The sequence below is a fragment of the Poecilia mexicana genome, unplaced genomic scaffold, assembly GCF_051168715.1.
Source record: "Poecilia mexicana isolate PSO_F unplaced genomic scaffold, ASM5116871v1 scaffold_21, whole genome shotgun sequence".
In the NCBI taxonomy this organism is placed as follows: domain Eukaryota; kingdom Metazoa; phylum Chordata; class Actinopteri; order Cyprinodontiformes; family Poeciliidae; genus Poecilia; species Poecilia mexicana.
The window spans coordinates 644,657-663,789 of NW_028263390.1; the positions used below are offsets into that span (position 1 = coordinate 644,657).

Genomic DNA, 19,133 nt, shown 5'->3' on the forward strand with positions numbered 1-19,133 from the left:
ATGTTGCTGACTCTGTTGATATAATTACGATTGGTGTTTGGGATTTAAAAAGCAGCCTGGAAACCCCGCCCCTTTCCTCAGTTGCTTAGCAACCAGCACAGCTGGGATGGGTGCAATTTGGAGGTGTGTGCTTCCTGTTAGCCGTCTGGCTACTGGAAGCTGAGCAGACTCAAGTCTAGATCGCTTCAGTGCTGCACATGCTCAGAATGGACGTAGAGCCAGAGGAGACCTTCGACCTTTGACCTTCTGGTCTCAGTCCCTGTGCAGAAACTCATGATGTTTCGCATGGCGTCTAAACTCTGCTTAATCTGATCTAAATGGATTAAAGGAAAAAAGAGCAAACAGATTAAATATGAGGATAAAGTCGTCCCACACAGAGACGCTCTGATTGGCTGACGATCATCATCCTGACCAATCAGAGCAGCTCCCACCTGATCCGTCCTGTTCTGCTGCAGATAATCCCCGCTTCTTTTTCATCTGCATGTTTTGAAACAGCCTTTATCTCATTAGCTGAGCGGCGTTGAGGCGGATGGCAGCGAGTGTGTAGGTGAGCAGGAAGCTGCCAGCCGCGGCGCGGCGCAGCGCCTTCACGGCTAATCCGCAGCAGCGCCGCGCCGCGCGGGCGGCATCGGAACAATCACAGGAACAAAACCACCATCAGCTGCTGAGGGGAGTTTAATGCAGTGACTGAAAACACACGCAGCTCCGGATGCTTTCACTGAAAATGTGTCCAATTCCAGAGGAAGTTTAAAGATTTTAAGCTCTGGTGAATCCATGCAGACGATAAAAATACATTTTCAGATGTTTTCAGTGTTTCTCCTCCAAACTGTCCAGTTAATGGATGCAGTGGTGAGGCGCTCAGGTTGGTTAGAGATGGGCAGCTCATTGGGACGATGTTGCTCTTTGACCCAGAAGGCTTTCCGCTTTAGCATTTCTGCTAACCTTAGCAATCTTTAGCGCACTTAGCTTCCCCCAATTTAGTTTTTCCAGATAAATTCTAAAGCACTAATTTACTTTGCCATTTTCCTCTGAGTCAAAGTTTTGGTTATAAACTGTTATGAATTATTTAAGTAGTTAGACATCTGTAAACTGACAGTAGAGAACCAGACAAACATGAAAATGTCTGAGGGTATTATCCTCTACCCACAATGCATTGCTGCAGTGAACCGTTTACTAAAGCAAAACTATACAAACCTTTTTTTTAAAGCAAATTTGAAACATTGACATTGTACACAAACATGAGAAAAGTAAAAAAAATAAATAAGATAAATATGCCAGGGGGGATTTTATACATAGTGACAAGAAAATCATCCAGAGAATTACAAGATATTAAATTAATAAATGTATAGTTTTCGTGGCTTTTGGATTATTAAAGACATGAGATGTTTGTACATATAAAGGTTTGATTTTGCTGACCTTGCTTTATGTGAAACGTATTTAGCAAGAAGTAAAATGAGATTGATGACAAAAAGAATCAGTTGTTCTCGTCAGAAGCAGCAAAGCCAGAATAAGTTTAAAACTGAGCAGGAAGCATAAGCTGCTCACATCGGCCTGTTTGGTGGAGCCACAGCTCCAAACTAATGATTCATGCCTCCAGCCTGAGTCGTACAGGAAGAGGTCCATATTTGTCTTGAATCTACACATTTCCTGTGGCGCAGCCTGTGGACTAGTTTACAGAGCGTCTTGGTTAGTCGATGAGGCAGAGACCAAACCGTCTCCATGGATGAACAGCAGCTCAGGTGGATCAGCTGATGGATCGGATCGTTTCTGGAATCGGACGCCAGACGAGTTTCAGCAGCAGAAGTTCCCACTGAACTGCCTGAGTTTGGTTTCTGAGGGATGAGGCGTTCAGGGAACGGCCGGATCCTCAGCTTCCAACTCCAACCGACAGAAACTCACCGAACAAACAGCTGCTTACATACATTATGTTAGATTTCCAGGAGTCAGTGAACAGATTTATTCTTGGGTAGAATATCCTTATGCCAGATTATTAATCTGTGAGGAGATTATTGGGCTTAGACAGCAAACAGAGTTTGGACAGTTTGACTGGAGATTTCAGGGTTAAAGTAACAGAGCACCAGGACCAGAACCAGAACCAGGACCAGGACCTGGTTCTGGTCCTGGTCCTGGTCCAGGTCCAGGTTCTGGCCTGGGTCGGGGCAGCAGGACGGTTCCCCTCTCAAAGCTTTCCAAATGTCCCTGGAGGAGAAAAGGTCCAGCTGTGTGGAGAATCATTTATAGACCCTCAGCCGTCTTGGAGATTTGTTCGTCTTTAGGCGTTTAATCGCATCCAAAGTGTCCAGCAGAGAGATTGCCTGATCACAACAAAGTTTATTACTTTCACCAATTTTTTTAAGATGTGGAAGAGCATCCAGGAGCTGAGCAGCTACTCGCCGTTCTATGCGGAGCTGTGAGATAATCTGTGCAGGTTGGCACAGAAAGAGGAGATTTCATGAGATCACTGCAGGTGTTTCCATTCATTCTGAGTATAACAGTAGAGTTATAGCAGAATCTGCTCACCGTCCTCCAAACATCTCTGTCTGGACCTAATGAAGCCACTCTGCTCTCATTTTCCACACATGAAATCAGTCTAGATAGCAAAATCTAGACTGATTTCTTGTGACTGAGGTCAAACTGTTGTGTTCACAGCCAAACGGACTTTAAAAAGAAACTGGAATGTTCTGCAATTCTGAAAAATCGTTTCTCTCCCGACATCTGATCCACTGATTTCAGGAAAAGAGTCGTTAAGTTTGAAATGATGAAATCTGGAGTTTGTTTCTTTTTACCACATTTTCCTATTTGAAACTTCAGAAGTTCCCAGTTTAACCCGAGAACATTCTCTGAGCTTTGGACCAGGATCTGTCAGTGGATCATATAATCATGTTGTAGAGTTGCTCAGCTCTCTGCTCTGTCTGATCAAAGTCTGTCTTCATGCTCAGGATCTGAGGCAGAACGCTGCATGTCTGACCGACAGCAGCCAGGAGTCGATGTTTATTAGGCCATGTGAACAATCTGTGTTCGACCTCCATACACCCAGACTGAACCGCTCTGTAAAGCTAGTTAATAGCTGTTAGCATCATCAGAGCAGCGCGGCAGGACATATTAACCAGTGGTTCTCAATATGGGGAAAAACTGATATTTTTAGTTTTTTCATTACATCCATAGATGCAAAGGAATCTACACTTTGAAGGGGGAAATTGCAATCAATTATAATGATTAAGTAATGTCCTTCAGTCTTTAATGCTGAAAGGCTAAAGTTATTCTGAAAAATGCAAACAGCTCCTGAACCCTGAGACATCATCACCCCACTGAGGCTGGAGGAATTCAGATCATCACAACTAGAATGACTTTCTTGGAAAAAGACAAAGTCAGCGTTAATCTTTTTAGCAAACAGAAACAAGACTTTGGTTTGACGTTTCCACGTGAGGGAAACAAAGACATGAGAACAAAGTGGAGAAATTAGAATCTGTGAAGGACACCGGGGACATCTGTGATGGTGTCCATCTGTGAAGGACACCAGGGACATCTGTGAAGGACACCGGGGACATCTGTGATGGTGTCCATCTGTGAAGGACACCGGGGACATCTGTGATGGTGTCCATCTGTGAAGGACACCAGGGACATCTGTGATGGTGTCCATCTGTGAAGGACACCAGGGACATCTGTGATGGTGTCCATCTGTGAAGGACACCAGGGACATCTGTGATGGTGTCCATCTGTGAAGGACACCGGGGACATCTGTGATGGTGTCCATCTGTGAAGGACACCGGGGACATCTGTGATGGTGTCCATCTGTGAAGGACACTGGGGACATCTGTGAAGGACACCGGGGACATCTATGATGGTGTCCATCTGTGAAGGACACTGGGGACATCTATGATGGTGTCCATCTGTGAAGGACACCAGGGACATCTGTGATGGTGTCCATCTGTGAAGGACACCAGGGACATCTGTGATGGTGTCCATCTGTGAAGGACACCAGGGACATCTGTGATGGTGTCCATCTGTGAAGGACACCGGGGACATCTGTGATGGTGTCCATCTGTGAAGGACACCGGGGACATCTGTGATGGTGTCCATCTGTGAAGGACACTGGGGACATCTGTGAAGGACACCGGGGACATCTATGATGGTGTCCATCTGTGAAGGACACCGGGGACATCTATGATGGTGTCCATCTGTGAAGGACACTGGGGACATCTATGATGGTGTCCATCTATGAAGGACACCGGGGACATCTGTGATGGTGTCCATCTATGAAGGACACCGGGGACATCTGTGATGGTGTCCATCTGTGAAGGACACTGGGGACATCTGTGATGGTGTCCATCTATGAAGGACACCGGGGACATCTGTGATGGTGTCCATCTGTGAAGGACACTGGGGACATCTGTGAAGGACACTGGGGACATCTGTGAAGGACACTGGGGACATCTATGAAGGACACCAGGGACATCTGTGATGGTGTCCATCTGTGAAGGACACTGGGGACATCTGTGATGGTGTCCATCTATGAAGGACACCGGGGACATCTGTGATGGTGTCCATCTGTGAAGGACACTGGGGACATCTGTGAAGGACACTGGGGACATCTGTGAAGGACACTGGGGACATCTGTGAAGGACACTGGGGACATCTGTGAAGGACACTGGGGACATCTGTGAAGGACACTGGGGACATCTGTGAAGGACACTGGGGACATCTTTTCCTTGGGAATTGTAGCCTGGCAGATTTTAACCAGCAGAGCATCTTCATCATCCTGTCGTGTCCATAGAGCTTCAGGTTGCAGCGTCTCGATCCGGTTCCCAAACCTCCAGACCATCAGCTCTGTCTCTGTCGCTGATAAGCTTGGAAAGCGTTTCTATGACGTCACCATTTATCTTTTCTATCCGTTTTTGGAGCAGAGGTGAGCAGAGGGAAACTTTCATCCTCAAAGTGGCTCCGGTGTTCAGTGTAATCATCGTGACACCTGACATAAGGCGGTCATGTTCTCCGAAGCTAGCTGGTTCTCGATGCTAACGGAGCTAGCAGCATGTGCTCCCTTAGTTTATTCTTAGACATTTTCCTGGTACTCACTCCAACACCTCCCGGATTACCGAATCCACAGCATGCAAAACGAAGACAAAAGGCAGTCCAGAACAGCAGCATTAGTGGGAAATAACAGCTCGGCACACGCTGCGCCATCTTCCCCGTCACCTAAACCTGAAAGCTCCGTCACAAAGAATCACTTCCTGAAGCGAAATGAATGTTCATGATTAGCATTTAGCGTTAGCATCAGCTAAACACTGTTGGCATTTAGTGTAGCGACGACTCACTGATCCAGGAAATGATCCACGTTTAGCCAGCAGCTGAAGCTACATGCTAACCTTCGCTACATGTAGCCATGACGTCATACTTAATAATCCGCTGGCACATTTTCCTGGTAGAGCTGAGACTCTAAGAAAAGCTCAGGAACAAAGCAGCGTTTGTGAGAAACCGGGTCGCCGGCCGTCTCGTGAGCTGCAGTCGGTTCTGTTGGGACCAGAAACCCATGTGACGCTGTTTCAACTGAACCAGAACCGGCCGGAGTCGGGTCCACAAAGAGCCGCTGGGCTTCAGGGTTCTGCTGCTGCACCGGCTGGTTCAAAGGTCCAAAACAGAACCAGCCCGACCGGACCGGAACCCACCATCAGATTTAAAAGAAAAATCAAGGTTCGAAACAAGAAAGACAAAAAAAATATTTTTTTTTTCAAAAAAGAAAGAAACTAAACAAATAAAAAAAAGATTAAAAACAAAAATATAAAAATGCTGTTCTTCTAAACAAATAGAAATATTAAACAAATTACAAAATGCAAATAGAAAGGAAGGAAATGATGAAATAAAAAAGTGACTTCAGTTTTTCAAAGTATTTTGATCACATTAAAAAGTAGAAAAATAATGAAAATCAGAAAAAGGAGCAAATTAATATATTTTCCTTAAATGTTTAAAAGGTCATGATAGAAGTCAAATGTTGGGGGGGGGGGAAATGTTGAAAAAACTTATTTATTTATTTATTTTTTAATCCAACTTTTTTCTGCAGCAGACCGGTCCGTCGGGCCAGGATCCCTCAGGCTCAGCTGGGACTTTCCACAGCAGATCCAGGTTTTTCCAGAAAACCCAGAGCCCAGTTCAGCTCCACTGACCCAGTGGGATCCGGATGGATCCAGTGGGATCTGAATTCTGCTCTAAAAATAGTAAACCTAAAATCACTGAAACTAGAGCTGAGCATGCCACACTTTTCAGATTTCATGAGTGAAAAATATTTAAACCCATGAATGATTTTCTGTCAGACGGATTTATGTTCACGCTGCAGCAGCGCCCCCCTGTGGCCAAAAGCCTCCAACAAACTAAGCTGCACCAACAGCATTCACAGCTGATTGCTGGGAATTCTGGGATTCCTGAAAGAGAATGAGAGCGGCGGCTGACCAGAGGCTGAAGCAATGCATCCTGGGATGTGAGGAGACCAGATGGAGCTGTAGACGACCCCTTCGTGACCCCTGAGCGTGGCGAGGGAGCGGCCGAGGTTCTGGTCCCACTTCAGGAGAGAGAGGAGCATTATGGGCGGAGCCACAAAGAAAGGGGCGGAGCCTCAGATAAAAGGGCGGTATGAGGGGCCGTTTAGGACAAAATTTACGTTTTGTCTCTCACACACTACCAAAAACTCTCGCACACTCAAAAAAAACTAAAATGTCACACACACACAAACGTTAACTTTCTCGCTCACATACACTGCTAACAGCTCGCTCACACACACAGACGTTTATCTCTCACATACACAAGACTAAAGTTGAACACACACACACAGTACTAAGACTCGTTTTTTGAATGTGTGAGTTGTCACGGAAGAGGTGGGGCATAATTTTTGGATCAAACTGCGCATGCGTAGATCCTAAACTATAAGTTTCGATTGTTGACTCACTGTATGTTCTATTACTTAGTATATTTGTGCTTTTAAATATATATAGAACGTTTAACTTTCTTGTAGATTAAATGTGCTATAGAAATAAATAAATCTGATTGATTGATTAAAAGTAGCAAAATTGCTGTAGTACAATCTGTCCACTGGGTGGCAGCATTACAGGAATTATTAAGAGGTCTTGTGAGAAATTCTGTTCCCCCGTGAAAATCTGCCCCCTGTGACGGGAGCGCGCATTGCAGCCAGAGACGCGGATCCGGTGAATCTGACCATTTTCACGGCGCTTCTGATCGATTTCTCGGTAAAAACTACTCATATGATCATGTCAATGTGTAACTTTCAGTTTAATCGGCAGCTATCAAAATAAAAATACATACATAAATAAACGAGGTCCGGTGTGGAGGTCTTTTTTCGCTGTTTTGTGTTATTTTGAAAGCGAAGACAATCGATCTTTTTTCAGCTTTTGTCTCGTAAGCCTGACAAATAAAAGTCAGTCAACAAACACAGGTTCCCAACACATAGTGTGCATTTATAATTTTTCATTTCTGATGAAGGAGGAAGGAGATTAATATACCTGCAAGATCTTTTACTTTGTTTTCAAAATATTTGCACTATGTTTGACATTTGTCCTTAACATAGTTTAATATAAGGTAGCTATTGAAAGATAGTTTCAATATATTTATATATATTTAAAAGCACAAATATACTAAGTAATAGAACATACAGTGAGTCAACAATCGAAACTTATAGTTTAGGATCTACGCATGCGCAGTTTGATCCAAAAATTATGCCCCGCCTCTTCCAACTCACACATTCAAAAAACGAGTCTTAGTACTGTGTGTGTGTGTTCAACTTTAGTCTTGTGTATGTGAGAGATAAACGTCTGTGTGTGTGTGAGCGAGAAAGTTAACGTTTGTGTGTGTGACATTTTAGTTTTTTTTGAGTATGCGAGAGTTTTTGGTAGTGTGTGAGAGACAAAACGTAAATTTTGTCCTAAACGGCCCCTCATAGGGCGGAGCCTCACCACTTTAACGGAGCGGTCCCAGGATCCGGAGGCGATGAGGTTCTCTGCTCTGGTCTGACTCCAGTCCACAGAGTAAACCTTCACACACACATCGGTCAGTCACAGCGGGCTGCGTGTGTGTGTGTGTGTGTCATACCTCCTGTGTGTGCTCCTTGGCCACTCTCAGCGGAGCGTTCTGATTGGCTGAGTCCCAAAGCTGCAGGCTGCCGTCTCCGCCTCCTGCCACCAAGATGTGTTCGTTAGCTTCACTCCACGCAACGTCGAAGAGACCGTCACCCCACTGCCAGCTGACACACACGGAGAGTGTGTGTCAGAGAGAGAGGCAGAGAGAGAGAGAAAAGGAGCCCAAGCCCAATAAATTCTCTGGAAATCCTCCAGAAACTCTGAACATTAAAGTTTGTCAGCAGGAAATTAAACTACGGTGGCTGAAAGGAGCCAAACTGCAGCTAACATTAACCTCCTGATGGCAGCTGACTCTGGCTTGCTGTCCATTCTTATCCTACCTGATTTGAGTGCAGCGTTTGACACTATTTGTCATGACACCCTACTTAATAGACTGTCTTCCATTGGTATCACTCAGACCCCTCTAAACTGGTTTAAATCATATCTTTCCTGCCGCACTCAGTTCGTTCGGATCAAAACCTTTTCTTCCCAACCTTCCTCTGTTACATCAGGAGTTCCCCAGGGCTCTGTCTTGGGGCCCCTTCTTTTTATTATTTATCTCCTTCCCCTGGGTAATATCTTTCGTAAATATAACATTGATTTTCACTGTTATGCAGATGACACCCAGCTTTATGTTTCCAGTAAGCCCTCCTCCAACCTTCCACCAGCCTCGCTTACTGACTGCTTGACTGAAATTAAATCCTGGTTCTCCTCTAATCTACTTAAGCTTAATAGTGATAAAACGGAGGTCCTTCTCATTGGTACTAAATCTAATCTGGCCAAAATCAAAAACTTTAGTCTTGAAATTGATAACTGTTCTGTTTCCCCCTCCCCTCAGGTAAAGAGTCTGGGTGTTATTCTTGACAGCACTCTTTCTTTCCAGTCTCATATTAACAACATTACCCGCTCAGCTTATTTTCATCTACGCAACATCAACCGTCTTTGCCCCTCCCTTTCTTCCCATTCCGCTGCTATTCTTGTTCACTGTCTTGTGACATCACGCCTGGACTATTGCAACTCCCTTCTGTTTGGTCTCACCCAGAAATCTCTTCATAAACTTCAACTGGTCCAGAACTCAGCTGCCCGTATCATTACTAAAACCCCATCCATGCACCACATCACTCCTATCTTGCAAAGACTTCATTGGCTGCCTACCAAGTTCCGCATAGAATACAAAATTCTTCTGTATACTTTTAAACTTTACAATTTTTCCCCACTATCTTTCCAATCTTATTCATATTGCCACTCCCTCTCGTTCCCTCAGATCATCCTCCTCCATCCATTTGTCTGTCCCCTCTGTTCGTCTTACTACCATGGGGAGCAGAGCTTTCAGTCGCTCTGCTCCCCAACTCTGGAACTCATTACCACCTCACCTTAGAAACATAAAGTCACTCCCTAAATTTAAAACCGAACTTAAAACACACCTTTTTAGATCTGCCTTTTCCACATGACACAATTGGTTTGCTTGATTTTTACATAGATTTATATATAGATTTCATATAGATACATTGTTGTGTATTTATTCTATCTATTTTTAATTGCTACATTTTTTATTGTTTCTGTTACTTTTCGCTCTTTGTATGGTGTCCTTGAGTGCCAGAAAGGCGCCTTTGAAATAAAATGTATTATTATTATTATAAAATGCACCAGAACAGGAAACAGAAGCAAAAACATCAGCAAGAATAAAACGCTCCAAACTGACTCCACAGACATTAGTCCTCCAGACCAGCAGGGGGAGCCGACCGCTTCATCAGGAACTACAAACTCAGGAATGACGGGATTCCAGAAGAAAGTTGAGTGGAAGAAGGAAAAGGTTTTCTATCCTTCATGGTTTTCACAATCGTAGAGAGCAGCAGCATATTTGTGTAGCTAATATGGCCGACTCCAGACTCCCCCTGGTGGCCTGGAGGACTTCTGCTTTGTGTAGCTTGTTCCCTTTTGCTTCTGGTTCCTGTGATTGCAGCGTTTTTCTGTTAACATTCAAATTTTTTCTTTGTGTGTTTTGGATTTTGCATCATTCATTCTGTGTGTTTTCAGCGTTTCGCCACCACAAAAAAGAAATAATGAGCGGTCTAAGAGTTTTACACATTCTAACCCGAATCTGGACACATCTGCACTTCCTGTTTGTGGTAAAAAATAAAAAAATGAAGGAAAGAATCCAGAAACTTTACCTTCTCACTAAAACAACCCCAGTTTCAGTCTGATCCAGAACAAACAGAGAACCAGAACCTGCAGAGACAGTAACATTATTATTAATATTATGATTAATAATAATAATTAAAGAGTTTATATACTTATAGTCGTTCATATACGTATATAAACTTATATTAATGCATTTATAAATGCAGAATGCATTTATAAATGCATTCTGCAACATAAATCATACTGAATTAATAATTATTTAGTTTTATTTAGATTTCATATATATATATATAAAAACATTTAAAATATTTCTCTTTTTATTAGGAAATCAGTCATATTGAGTCACCTAAAAATTATCTTACCTTCTGCAGTAACTTTCTATTCTTCATTATATTAACAATTATTATTCTCATTAGTGTTATAATCTGCATTTTTAATGTAATTTTACTCGTGTTCATTAATTTATTTTACTGTTAATTTTGAGTTTGATAGTTTTTATCACAGTTTAACAGATTTCTTTTTATTTTTCTCATTTCTACTATTTTTATTTATATTATTTACCTAATCTGATTTACACTGAAGTTTGTATTTTAATTTAGTATTTTTATATTCTTTCTTTTCATTGAAATAATAATCATTATTATCTAATCTTAAATATATGTTGAAGTCATTTCTCTCTGATTGTATTTCATCTGAATCTTTTCCAGGAAGGAAACCAGGTTCTGCTCTGACTCATAAAGTTTCAGATGAATTTAATATTTTGTTGCTCGTATTTATTTCTGTATGAACCGTCATCCGTTGCTTCCTGATGTTTCCGTCTCTCCACACTGACCAGTTATTCCGTAGAACTGGGACGCCGCGCAGGCCAGTCGGTTCGGGAGGAACGGCGACGCCTCCACGGCGTAACCATGGCGACCAGGACAGCGAAACACCTTCATCGTCGTCATCAGATTCTGCAGAGGGAAGGAGACCGTTAAAGTTGAAAGGAAAAAAATATCCAGGTAATATCAGAATTAAAGCTTTTTCATATTTTTTATTCAATCTTAGTCAATTTACAATGTTTTTATTTATTTATTTCTTCCTCAACACAAAAAGATGCAACTGGATATGAGGAATTCAGAGTACAAAATTAATTTGTAAATATTGTTTTTAAATAAAAATATAACAAATATAAAATTTTGGCAAAATACACTTTTAAAAACCACAATACAGAAAATAGTAAACTGTATTTTAAGAAAACAATTAGATGATAAATATTTACATACGATAGCAATTTTAATAAATTGCTACTACAGTAAATAATAATACAAGAAAATGCAGCGCTATTTAATCTGTTATTCTTGTTCCATCTGTTGTATTTCAGATCCCAAAGCTGAGTTTACTGCGGCTGCGCAGAAAATACACTGCAAACACAGTAATGACTTTTTTCAGCTGAAATCATTCGAGTCTTAGGTTTCTGTTTCTAACGTTAATCTTAAATAACCAATAATTAACTGAACTGCGTTTGATACTAGAAAAAAATCCCAAGTCCGTCCGAACTCACCGGTTCCGCTCCAGCGTCGCTTTTAACCGTTAAACGTTGATGAAAACCATTTAAAAATGAGCAAAAAGAAGGTTTTCCACATCTAAGCAGATCCTGTGCTGCTCACATCCTCCAAAAGCTGCACAGCTGCAAACACTTCCGTGTTTTGATCAGCTGACTTGATAACCCGGATGAGACATTTAGGACGATCTCTCTTTCTACCACTAGATGGTGCCGTTTCATCAAAACAATAACCCAAAGGCTCTGCAGATCTACAGCAATAAATGCAAAATCTCATTCTGTTAGACAAAGAACTGATTATTAATTAGTCTGCTGTGTAATTTGAGGCATCAAGTTTAATTAATTTGCAGTTATCCAACTGGGAAATGCATCAGAACACCTGCATTAAAATCTGACTTTTCAGAAAACTGTTGGGCCAAAAGAGCCACAATCCTCCTGAAAACGGGAATCCATAAACAAAATGTTACATTTACATAATAGGTAGATAGTTAGTTGAAATGTTTTAATTTTAAATACACATGTAAATAATAAATTATTAAAATTATATATAAACATTCCACTCAGAACAAATTTACACAAGAATGTTGCAATTTGTACAGAAATATGAAGATAGGACCCCAAACAACAGATTTAGAGAGTTTATCTGCCAAAGAAAAGTTGATTTGAGGTTTAATGATTGTTTTAGTTTCACCTCCTGGCCAACAGTAAAAGAGAGAACATTTATTCAACAGGATGAAAAGTTGTTTTTATGTCTTTTCCACTAAATTCAGCTGAAAGGGGAAGTTGCCTTGAATGAAACACATTAATAAATCTTTGTCGGGACCCAAAACCCCATAAATTCGGTTGTCCTTCATGCAGTAGCAGCTGAAGAGTCCAGTTTACAGAAAGCTGAGGTGGATTCATGTCAGCACAACAGATTGACTGCAGCTCCTCCCTTCTGGAAACTTTCTGTTTGTTATTCATTACTTTATTTCCAGTAGAATAAAATAAAGCCAGGCTTCTCTCCTGAACATCAGATGCGACTCCTGTCCTGCTGCTTGACCTCCATGTTGGAGCCGGCGGAGCGGCGTGGGCCCGGCTACAATGAGACGCTGTGTCCCTGCAGCATGGGGCAGAAAGAGGGCAGAGAGGGGCAGAAAGTCAGGTCAAACCACCCTGGGAGCGCAGGCCTGGGAAAAGCAGGGGGGAGGCAGGCAGAGGCTGCTGCTGGAGACTTTCAGAGAGCAAAGAGCATTTAGCTTCCCCTAAATTAATTTCTCCAGATAAATTCTAAAGAGCTAAACATCTGTGTTGAAGTTTGAAAACTGTTAAGAGTTCTCCAAGAAGTTTATATCCGAAGTTTATATTCATGCTCTTAATTTGAAGTCCATTAACGTAACTGGTATGGCACTTTTTATTGTTAGTTTCCATTAAATACTGTATTGATAGCATTTAGCATTAGCGTCCACTAATTACTATTTTGTAGTAACACTTTAGCATTAACTTGGACTAATTGTTTAGCATCTTAGCATTAGCTTAAAACCACACTGTACTTTAGCAGACCTGAAGCTTGTGATTAGTGTTTTAGGGCTAATGCCGCTAACCTTTTAGCTAGCGGTGCTCTTGGCTGGTCACAGCCAGTGAGCTGGTTCATGATAAACTGGGGGCTCGTCCGGGGTTTGTGATGATTTATCTCACTGGCCACCGCACTGATGCTGCGGCGGGTTGGAACTGAAACAGGCATCGACAGAAATGACCATCATGCATCTGTGATGAAGCTGCTTGTATTGGACAGCAGCTGCAGTCGGATCAGGCAGATAATCTTGGGTAAGCCTCCTCCGTCGGTTTGTGGCCATCAGGTCTGAAGGTGATTGTCGTTCTGTGCGATCTCTGCTGACCGGTCCAGAAAACAATGAGCGCCTGTGAGCAGAACCGGGGAATAAAGCCGTCTTTCAGCGCAGAAACACACCAACACCCTCCGATCCGTCGCTGAGGTTCTGATCCTTAAACAGCAGCTTCTCCTCAGGTTCTGATGGTACTGGAATAAAAGATCATTATTCTGCTTCTCAATGCATCTCTGTCTGTTTTTAAATGTTTTTATTTTCAGCAAACATTTTATATGCCAGATTTTCTAAATGATAAAAATGGAGTGTTCTGATTGGTGGAAAAAGAAGCAAAGCCTGAGAATAATTCATCTTTAGTCACTTTGAATTGATAATAAACATAAATATTAAACATTTTACTCTGGTAGAAATGAGAATTGAGTCTCCATGTTCTTCATTCTTCCAGTTTGGTATCCGATTGATGTCAGAGGAAAATTTCCTAGATTTTTTTCCCTTCAGGCAGGAAAAAGACACCTAAATCTGTGGAGCCGAGCCGATGCAGCAGGAACGTCACCAGCCTGCAGTGAAGCTGCTTCTGCTCTGCCAGCTTTGCAGAACTTTAGTCATTTAGCATCAGGAAACTCTCTTCTTGTTTTTTGTTTATTCATCAGTTTCTCGATACTTTCCACGTTTATATTTATTAGGTTAATGCTAAAAGCTTAAATGTGTCTTTAGTAACCTCTAGTTGAACAAAGAGATGAAAAGATTCTGTTTTATTTTTTCTTATGATCCCTCAAACCCCCCCTCATATGCAGCCCTGGGCAACTGCCCAAAGCTTCCTGTTGCAACAATGCTAACAATGGCTACTAGCATTCTGCATTCATCATGAGATTAGATCATTTTAGGAGAAAAATGTGTGAAAATATGGAAATAAAAATGGATTTAATGGGAAAAAAAACACTTTTCATAACATGAATGAAAAATGATTTAATTTCTATTTCTGGATCATTTCCTGTTAAACTCAGATTCACTCTGTTCCCATTTCTGCACATCAATAACCTTCATTTGGATTCATGCCGTTTTTAACCAGCGGCTTAGTCAAAGTTTCGTCCGATGAACTGGACTGACAGTAGCCAGATGACAACAGAGGAACCAGAGTTTGTTGTCGCTCTGCAGAGCATCGAAGCAGAAAAGGAGGATTTATGGTGACAAACCTGCGGAGAGGCTGATCCACAAGTTACAAAAAGTTTTATGACATCATGTTCAGCTGCTCTTATGACACATTTCAAAATAAATTCACTCAAATATCTATCATAGACGGAATGTTCCCAGCAGAGCATTTTGAAGCTGAAGCACTGGGGGAGTCTGTGATAACTGACCGTGTGTGTGTGTGTGTGTGTCTCTGTGTGTGTGTGTGTGTCTCTGTGTGTGTGTGTGTGTGTGTCTGTGTGTGTGTGTGTCTCTGTGTGTGTGTGTGTCTGTGTGTGTCTGTGTGTCTCTGTGTGTGTGTGTGTCTGTGTGTGTGTGTGTCTGTCTGTGTGTGTCTGTGTGTGTGTGTCTGTGTGTGTGTGTGTCTCTGTGTGTGTGTGTCTGTCTGTGTGTGTCTGTGTGTGTGTGTGTGTGTGTGTCTGTGTGTCTGTGTCTGTGTGTGTGTCTGTGTGTCTTTGTGTGTGTGTGTGTGTGTCTGTGTGTGTGTGTGTGTCTGTGTGTGTGTGTGTGTGTCGGGGTGTGTGTGTGTGTCTGTGTCGGGGTGTGTGTGTGTGTCTGTGTGTGTCTGTGTGTGTGTGTGTGTGTCGGGGTGTGTGTGTGTGTCTGTGTGTGTGTGTGTGTGTGTGTCGGGGTGTGTGTGTGTGTCTGTGTGTGTGTGTGTGTGTGTGTCGGGGTGTGTGTGTGTGTCTATCTTTCCCACACCCACTCCTCCGTCTAGAAACCACCTCAAATGTCAACATTAGCACAGCGAGCGGTGGAGGCCCGGCGGGCCGGGTTGCCCTCCTCGGTTCTGTTCAGGGCGGATCCGCTTCGGCCAAGACGAGCCGCTGAATTTATAAAATAAAGATTCCTGTAAATATGAGCTCAGTGGTGAGCATTGCTAACTATAAAGCTAGCTGCGCTAATCATAAACATTAGCTCTGCTAACGCTAAGCGCTACACCACCATGCTTTAGCAAAAGCTAATGCTAAAACACTAAATTTAACCATGTTGCTTCATAACACAGCAGGTTTTGTGTAGAAGGGCCACAGCGGAAAAATAAGAGTGAAAAAGTTGATCATTTTGACTTTTGAAACTTTAAAAATTTTCAAATGTTGAAAATAAGCTAAGTGCGCTAAGCTAAAAGTTAGCTCTAATATTAAGTCTTACTTTTGATTTTTACTCTGGGCTCAGATTTAGGGAACAAATGTAAAGAAATGTTTTGCTGAGGTGAGACTAAGGCAGAGCAGAACCTGCTGACATGAACGTCAGCCCGGTTCTGGTTCTGGTTCTGGTGACCAGAAACACTCACCGTCCTCCGCTCCAGACGGGCGGCGCTCCTGATAAGGCCCAGACAGATAACCGGAGGAATGCGGACCTGATCCGACAGCCGGCTGGAAAACATCGGAACGAAGAAGAGAGAACACCAAGGTGTTCAAAGTGGGGGGCGAGGGCCGTCTGCGGCACGGACAAAACTACGACTTTACATTAAAATCATGACAGCCTGGAAATGTTTTCAGATGAAGACTGATCTGAGAAGAGACGAAAAATCTTCACTTTCATTCAATCAAATCCAAAATAAGAAGCAAACTGGAAGTTTTTCATGGAAATAAAAATGGATTTAAGGGGAAAAAACTATTTTCAGAAGGAAAAACCATTTAGACTTTTGGATCTATGATCTTGTTTCTATTTTTAAAAAAATCTAATTTTTGTTTAACTAAAATAGTTAAATAATATTTTTAACACTTTTTAGTGTGAAAAATGTGTTTTTCACACTAAAACAGGGAATAAAAATGGATTTAAGGAAAGAAAACCTTTTTTTACAAGTTTGAAAAATGATTTAAAATTTAAATTTAATTTCTATTTCTGGATAATTTCCTTTTAATCTCAGAGATTTATTCTGTTTTCCCATTTCTGCACATTGAAAACAAGAACCTGCAAATCTTTAGATTTATTAAAGATTTGTTTTCATGTGATGTTTTTATTCGTTTTTTCAGATGTTAATCAGATTATTCTTTATTTGGTATCAGTTCAGGTCCAGTGTGTTTAGATCAGCAGCAGCTGTTTCTGGTTCTGCTCGACCCGGTTCTGGTTCTGGAGGGTTGTAAGTGTGTGTCGACAGCGGCCGGTGAGCCGAGACGATCTGCTGCGGGCTGCAGGCGCGATGAAGATGATGGGAGGTCTTCCTCCTGCTCTGTGAGGCGTTCAAGTGCTCGGAGATTACAGAGCGCAGCGTCTCCAACACGTCGTCACCTTCATCACTGCCAGGCCTTCCTCCTCCTCCTCCTCCTCTTCCTCCTCCTCCTCTTCCTCTTCCTCCTCCTTCTCTTCCTCCTCCTCCTCCTTCTCTTCCTCCTCCTCCTCCTCCTCCTCCTCTTCCTCTTCCTCCTCCTCCTCTTCCTCCTCCTCCTCCAAAGGATTACTTCGGTTTTAAAGTCATTTCTGCACTGAAAAAAGAAAAGTTCAAACTTTAAAAAACTCAGATAATTTGTTACATTTAATACAATTAAATTAGTCAAACTTCATTTATTTATGTTTGTTTAACATGGGAACTTAAACACTTAATATTTCTACTGGATAAACTTAATTTCATTACTTGTAATAAAACAACCTCACCTGTTTTCCTTTTTCAGTTTTTATTTAAAGTATATTTGGGTTAATTTCTACGGAAGGCTGATCCTGTCTAAATTGACAATAAGTAAATAAATTATAGTAAATAAAACTATTACAAAAAAATGCTGAATAAGTAAATTAATAATCAAAAATAGGACACAATAAAATTAAATATGTAATTTTGGAAATAAGTAAATAAATCAATGTAATTCTTTATTTCCAAATTAATTTATTCCATTTACTTTTCCTCACACTTTTCCCTAAAGTTTCTGGTAGTCAGGTGGGCGTTTCCATCACTGACGTAAAACATGGTTGGTTGGCTACGATAATCAGTGTCAGCCAATCAGCTCCCAAGAAAATCAAAATAAAGTTCTTGGATCTGCCTGGCAACTTGTGTTTTCCATCAATACTAAGTTTTCTACGGCTAGAAATGAGAAGTAAAAATAAACACAATTAATAACTTAATATGGTAAAACAATATTTTATATATCTATATCTATATCTATATATATATATCTATATATATATATATATATATATATATATATATATATATATATATATATATATATATATATATATATATATATATATATATATATATATATATATATAGGCTCAGATCTACCACACCAGACAAGACCCAAGGTGTAGGTTGTGCAAGGAGGCCTCTGAGACAGTCCAGCACATAACAGCAGGGTGCAAGATGCTGGCAGGGAAAGCGTACATGGAACGACATAACCAAGTGGCGGGCATAGTGTACAGGAACATCTGTGCCGAATATGGACTGGAAGCCCCGAGGTCAAAGTGGGGAACACCCCCAAAGGTGGTGGAGAATGACCGAGCTAAGATCCTGTGGGACTTCCAGATCCAGACAGACAAGATGGTAATGGAGAACCAACCGGACATTGTGGTGGTGGATAAAGAACAGAGGAAAGCCGTTGTGGTGGATGTAGCAATACCAAGTGACCACAACATCAGGAAAAAGGAGCATGAGAAACTGGAGAAATACCAGGGCCTCAGAGAGGAACTGGAGAAGGCCTGGAAGGTGAAGACCACAGTGGTGCCTGTGGTCATAGGGGCCCTCGGGGCAGTCACCCCCAAACTGGAGCAGTGGCTCAAACAGATCCCAGGAACAACATCAGACATCTCAGTCCAGAAATGTGCAGTTCTAGGCACAGCCAAGATACTGCGCAGAACCCTCTGGTAGAGGACCCGAGCTCAGAGGATGAAAGAGACCACCCACGGAGGGTGAGAGGGGAATTTTTTATATAAAATAATAATAATTCCCTTCTCACCCTCCGTGAGTGGGTCTCTCTCTTTCATCCTCTGAGCTCGGGTCCTCTACCAGAGTCCTGGGAGCTTGAGGTTCTCCTCCAGTATCTTGGCTGTGCCTAGAACTGCACATTTCTGGACTGAGATGTCTGATGTTGTGGTCACTTGGTATTGCTACATCCACCACAACGGCTTTCCTCTGTTCTTTATCCACCACCACAATGTCCGGTTGGTTCTCCATTACCATCTTGTCTGTCTGGATCTGGAAGTCCCACAGGATCTTAGCTCGGTCATTCTCCACCACCTTTGGGGGTGTCCCCCACTTTGACCTCGGGGCTTCCAGTCCATATTCGGCACAGATGTTCCTGTACACTATGCCCGCCACTTGGTTATGTTGTTCCATGTACGCTTTCCCTGCCAGCATCTTGCACCCTGCTGTTATGTGCTGGA

The 19,133-nt window shown here is 42.0% G+C and overlaps 1 protein-coding gene and 1 long non-coding RNA gene across 2 annotated transcripts in view; both read right to left on the bottom strand.

Annotated features, from left to right (window-relative positions):
- Positions 1 to 11,954, bottom strand: part of pex7 (peroxisomal biogenesis factor 7) — a 25,920-nt gene extending 13,966 nt beyond the window's left edge. The window contains exons 1-6 of the mRNA XM_088001890.1: positions 11,806 to 11,954; positions 11,095 to 11,215; positions 10,292 to 10,349; positions 8,095 to 8,245; positions 7,959 to 8,036; positions 6,445 to 6,553 (exon numbers count right to left, since the gene is read on the bottom strand). Of these exons, the coding sequence (XP_087858016.1) occupies positions 6,445 to 6,553; positions 7,959 to 8,036; positions 8,095 to 8,245; positions 10,292 to 10,349; positions 11,095 to 11,209 (511 nt within the window). The 5' untranslated portion in view covers positions 11,210 to 11,215; positions 11,806 to 11,954. The remainder of the gene's footprint in view (positions 1 to 6,444; positions 6,554 to 7,958; positions 8,037 to 8,094; positions 8,246 to 10,291; positions 10,350 to 11,094; positions 11,216 to 11,805) is intronic.
- Positions 11,955 to 12,039: 85 nt separating this feature from the next.
- On the bottom strand, positions 12,040 to 16,360 carry LOC106909120 (uncharacterized). Its single transcript, XR_015761838.1, has 2 exons — positions 16,108 to 16,360; positions 12,040 to 12,904 (listed from the first exon to the last, which is right to left on the bottom strand). It is a non-coding gene; the product is annotated as an uncharacterized LOC106909120 (long non-coding RNA).
- Between the last annotated feature and the right edge of the window lie 2,773 nt (positions 16,361 to 19,133).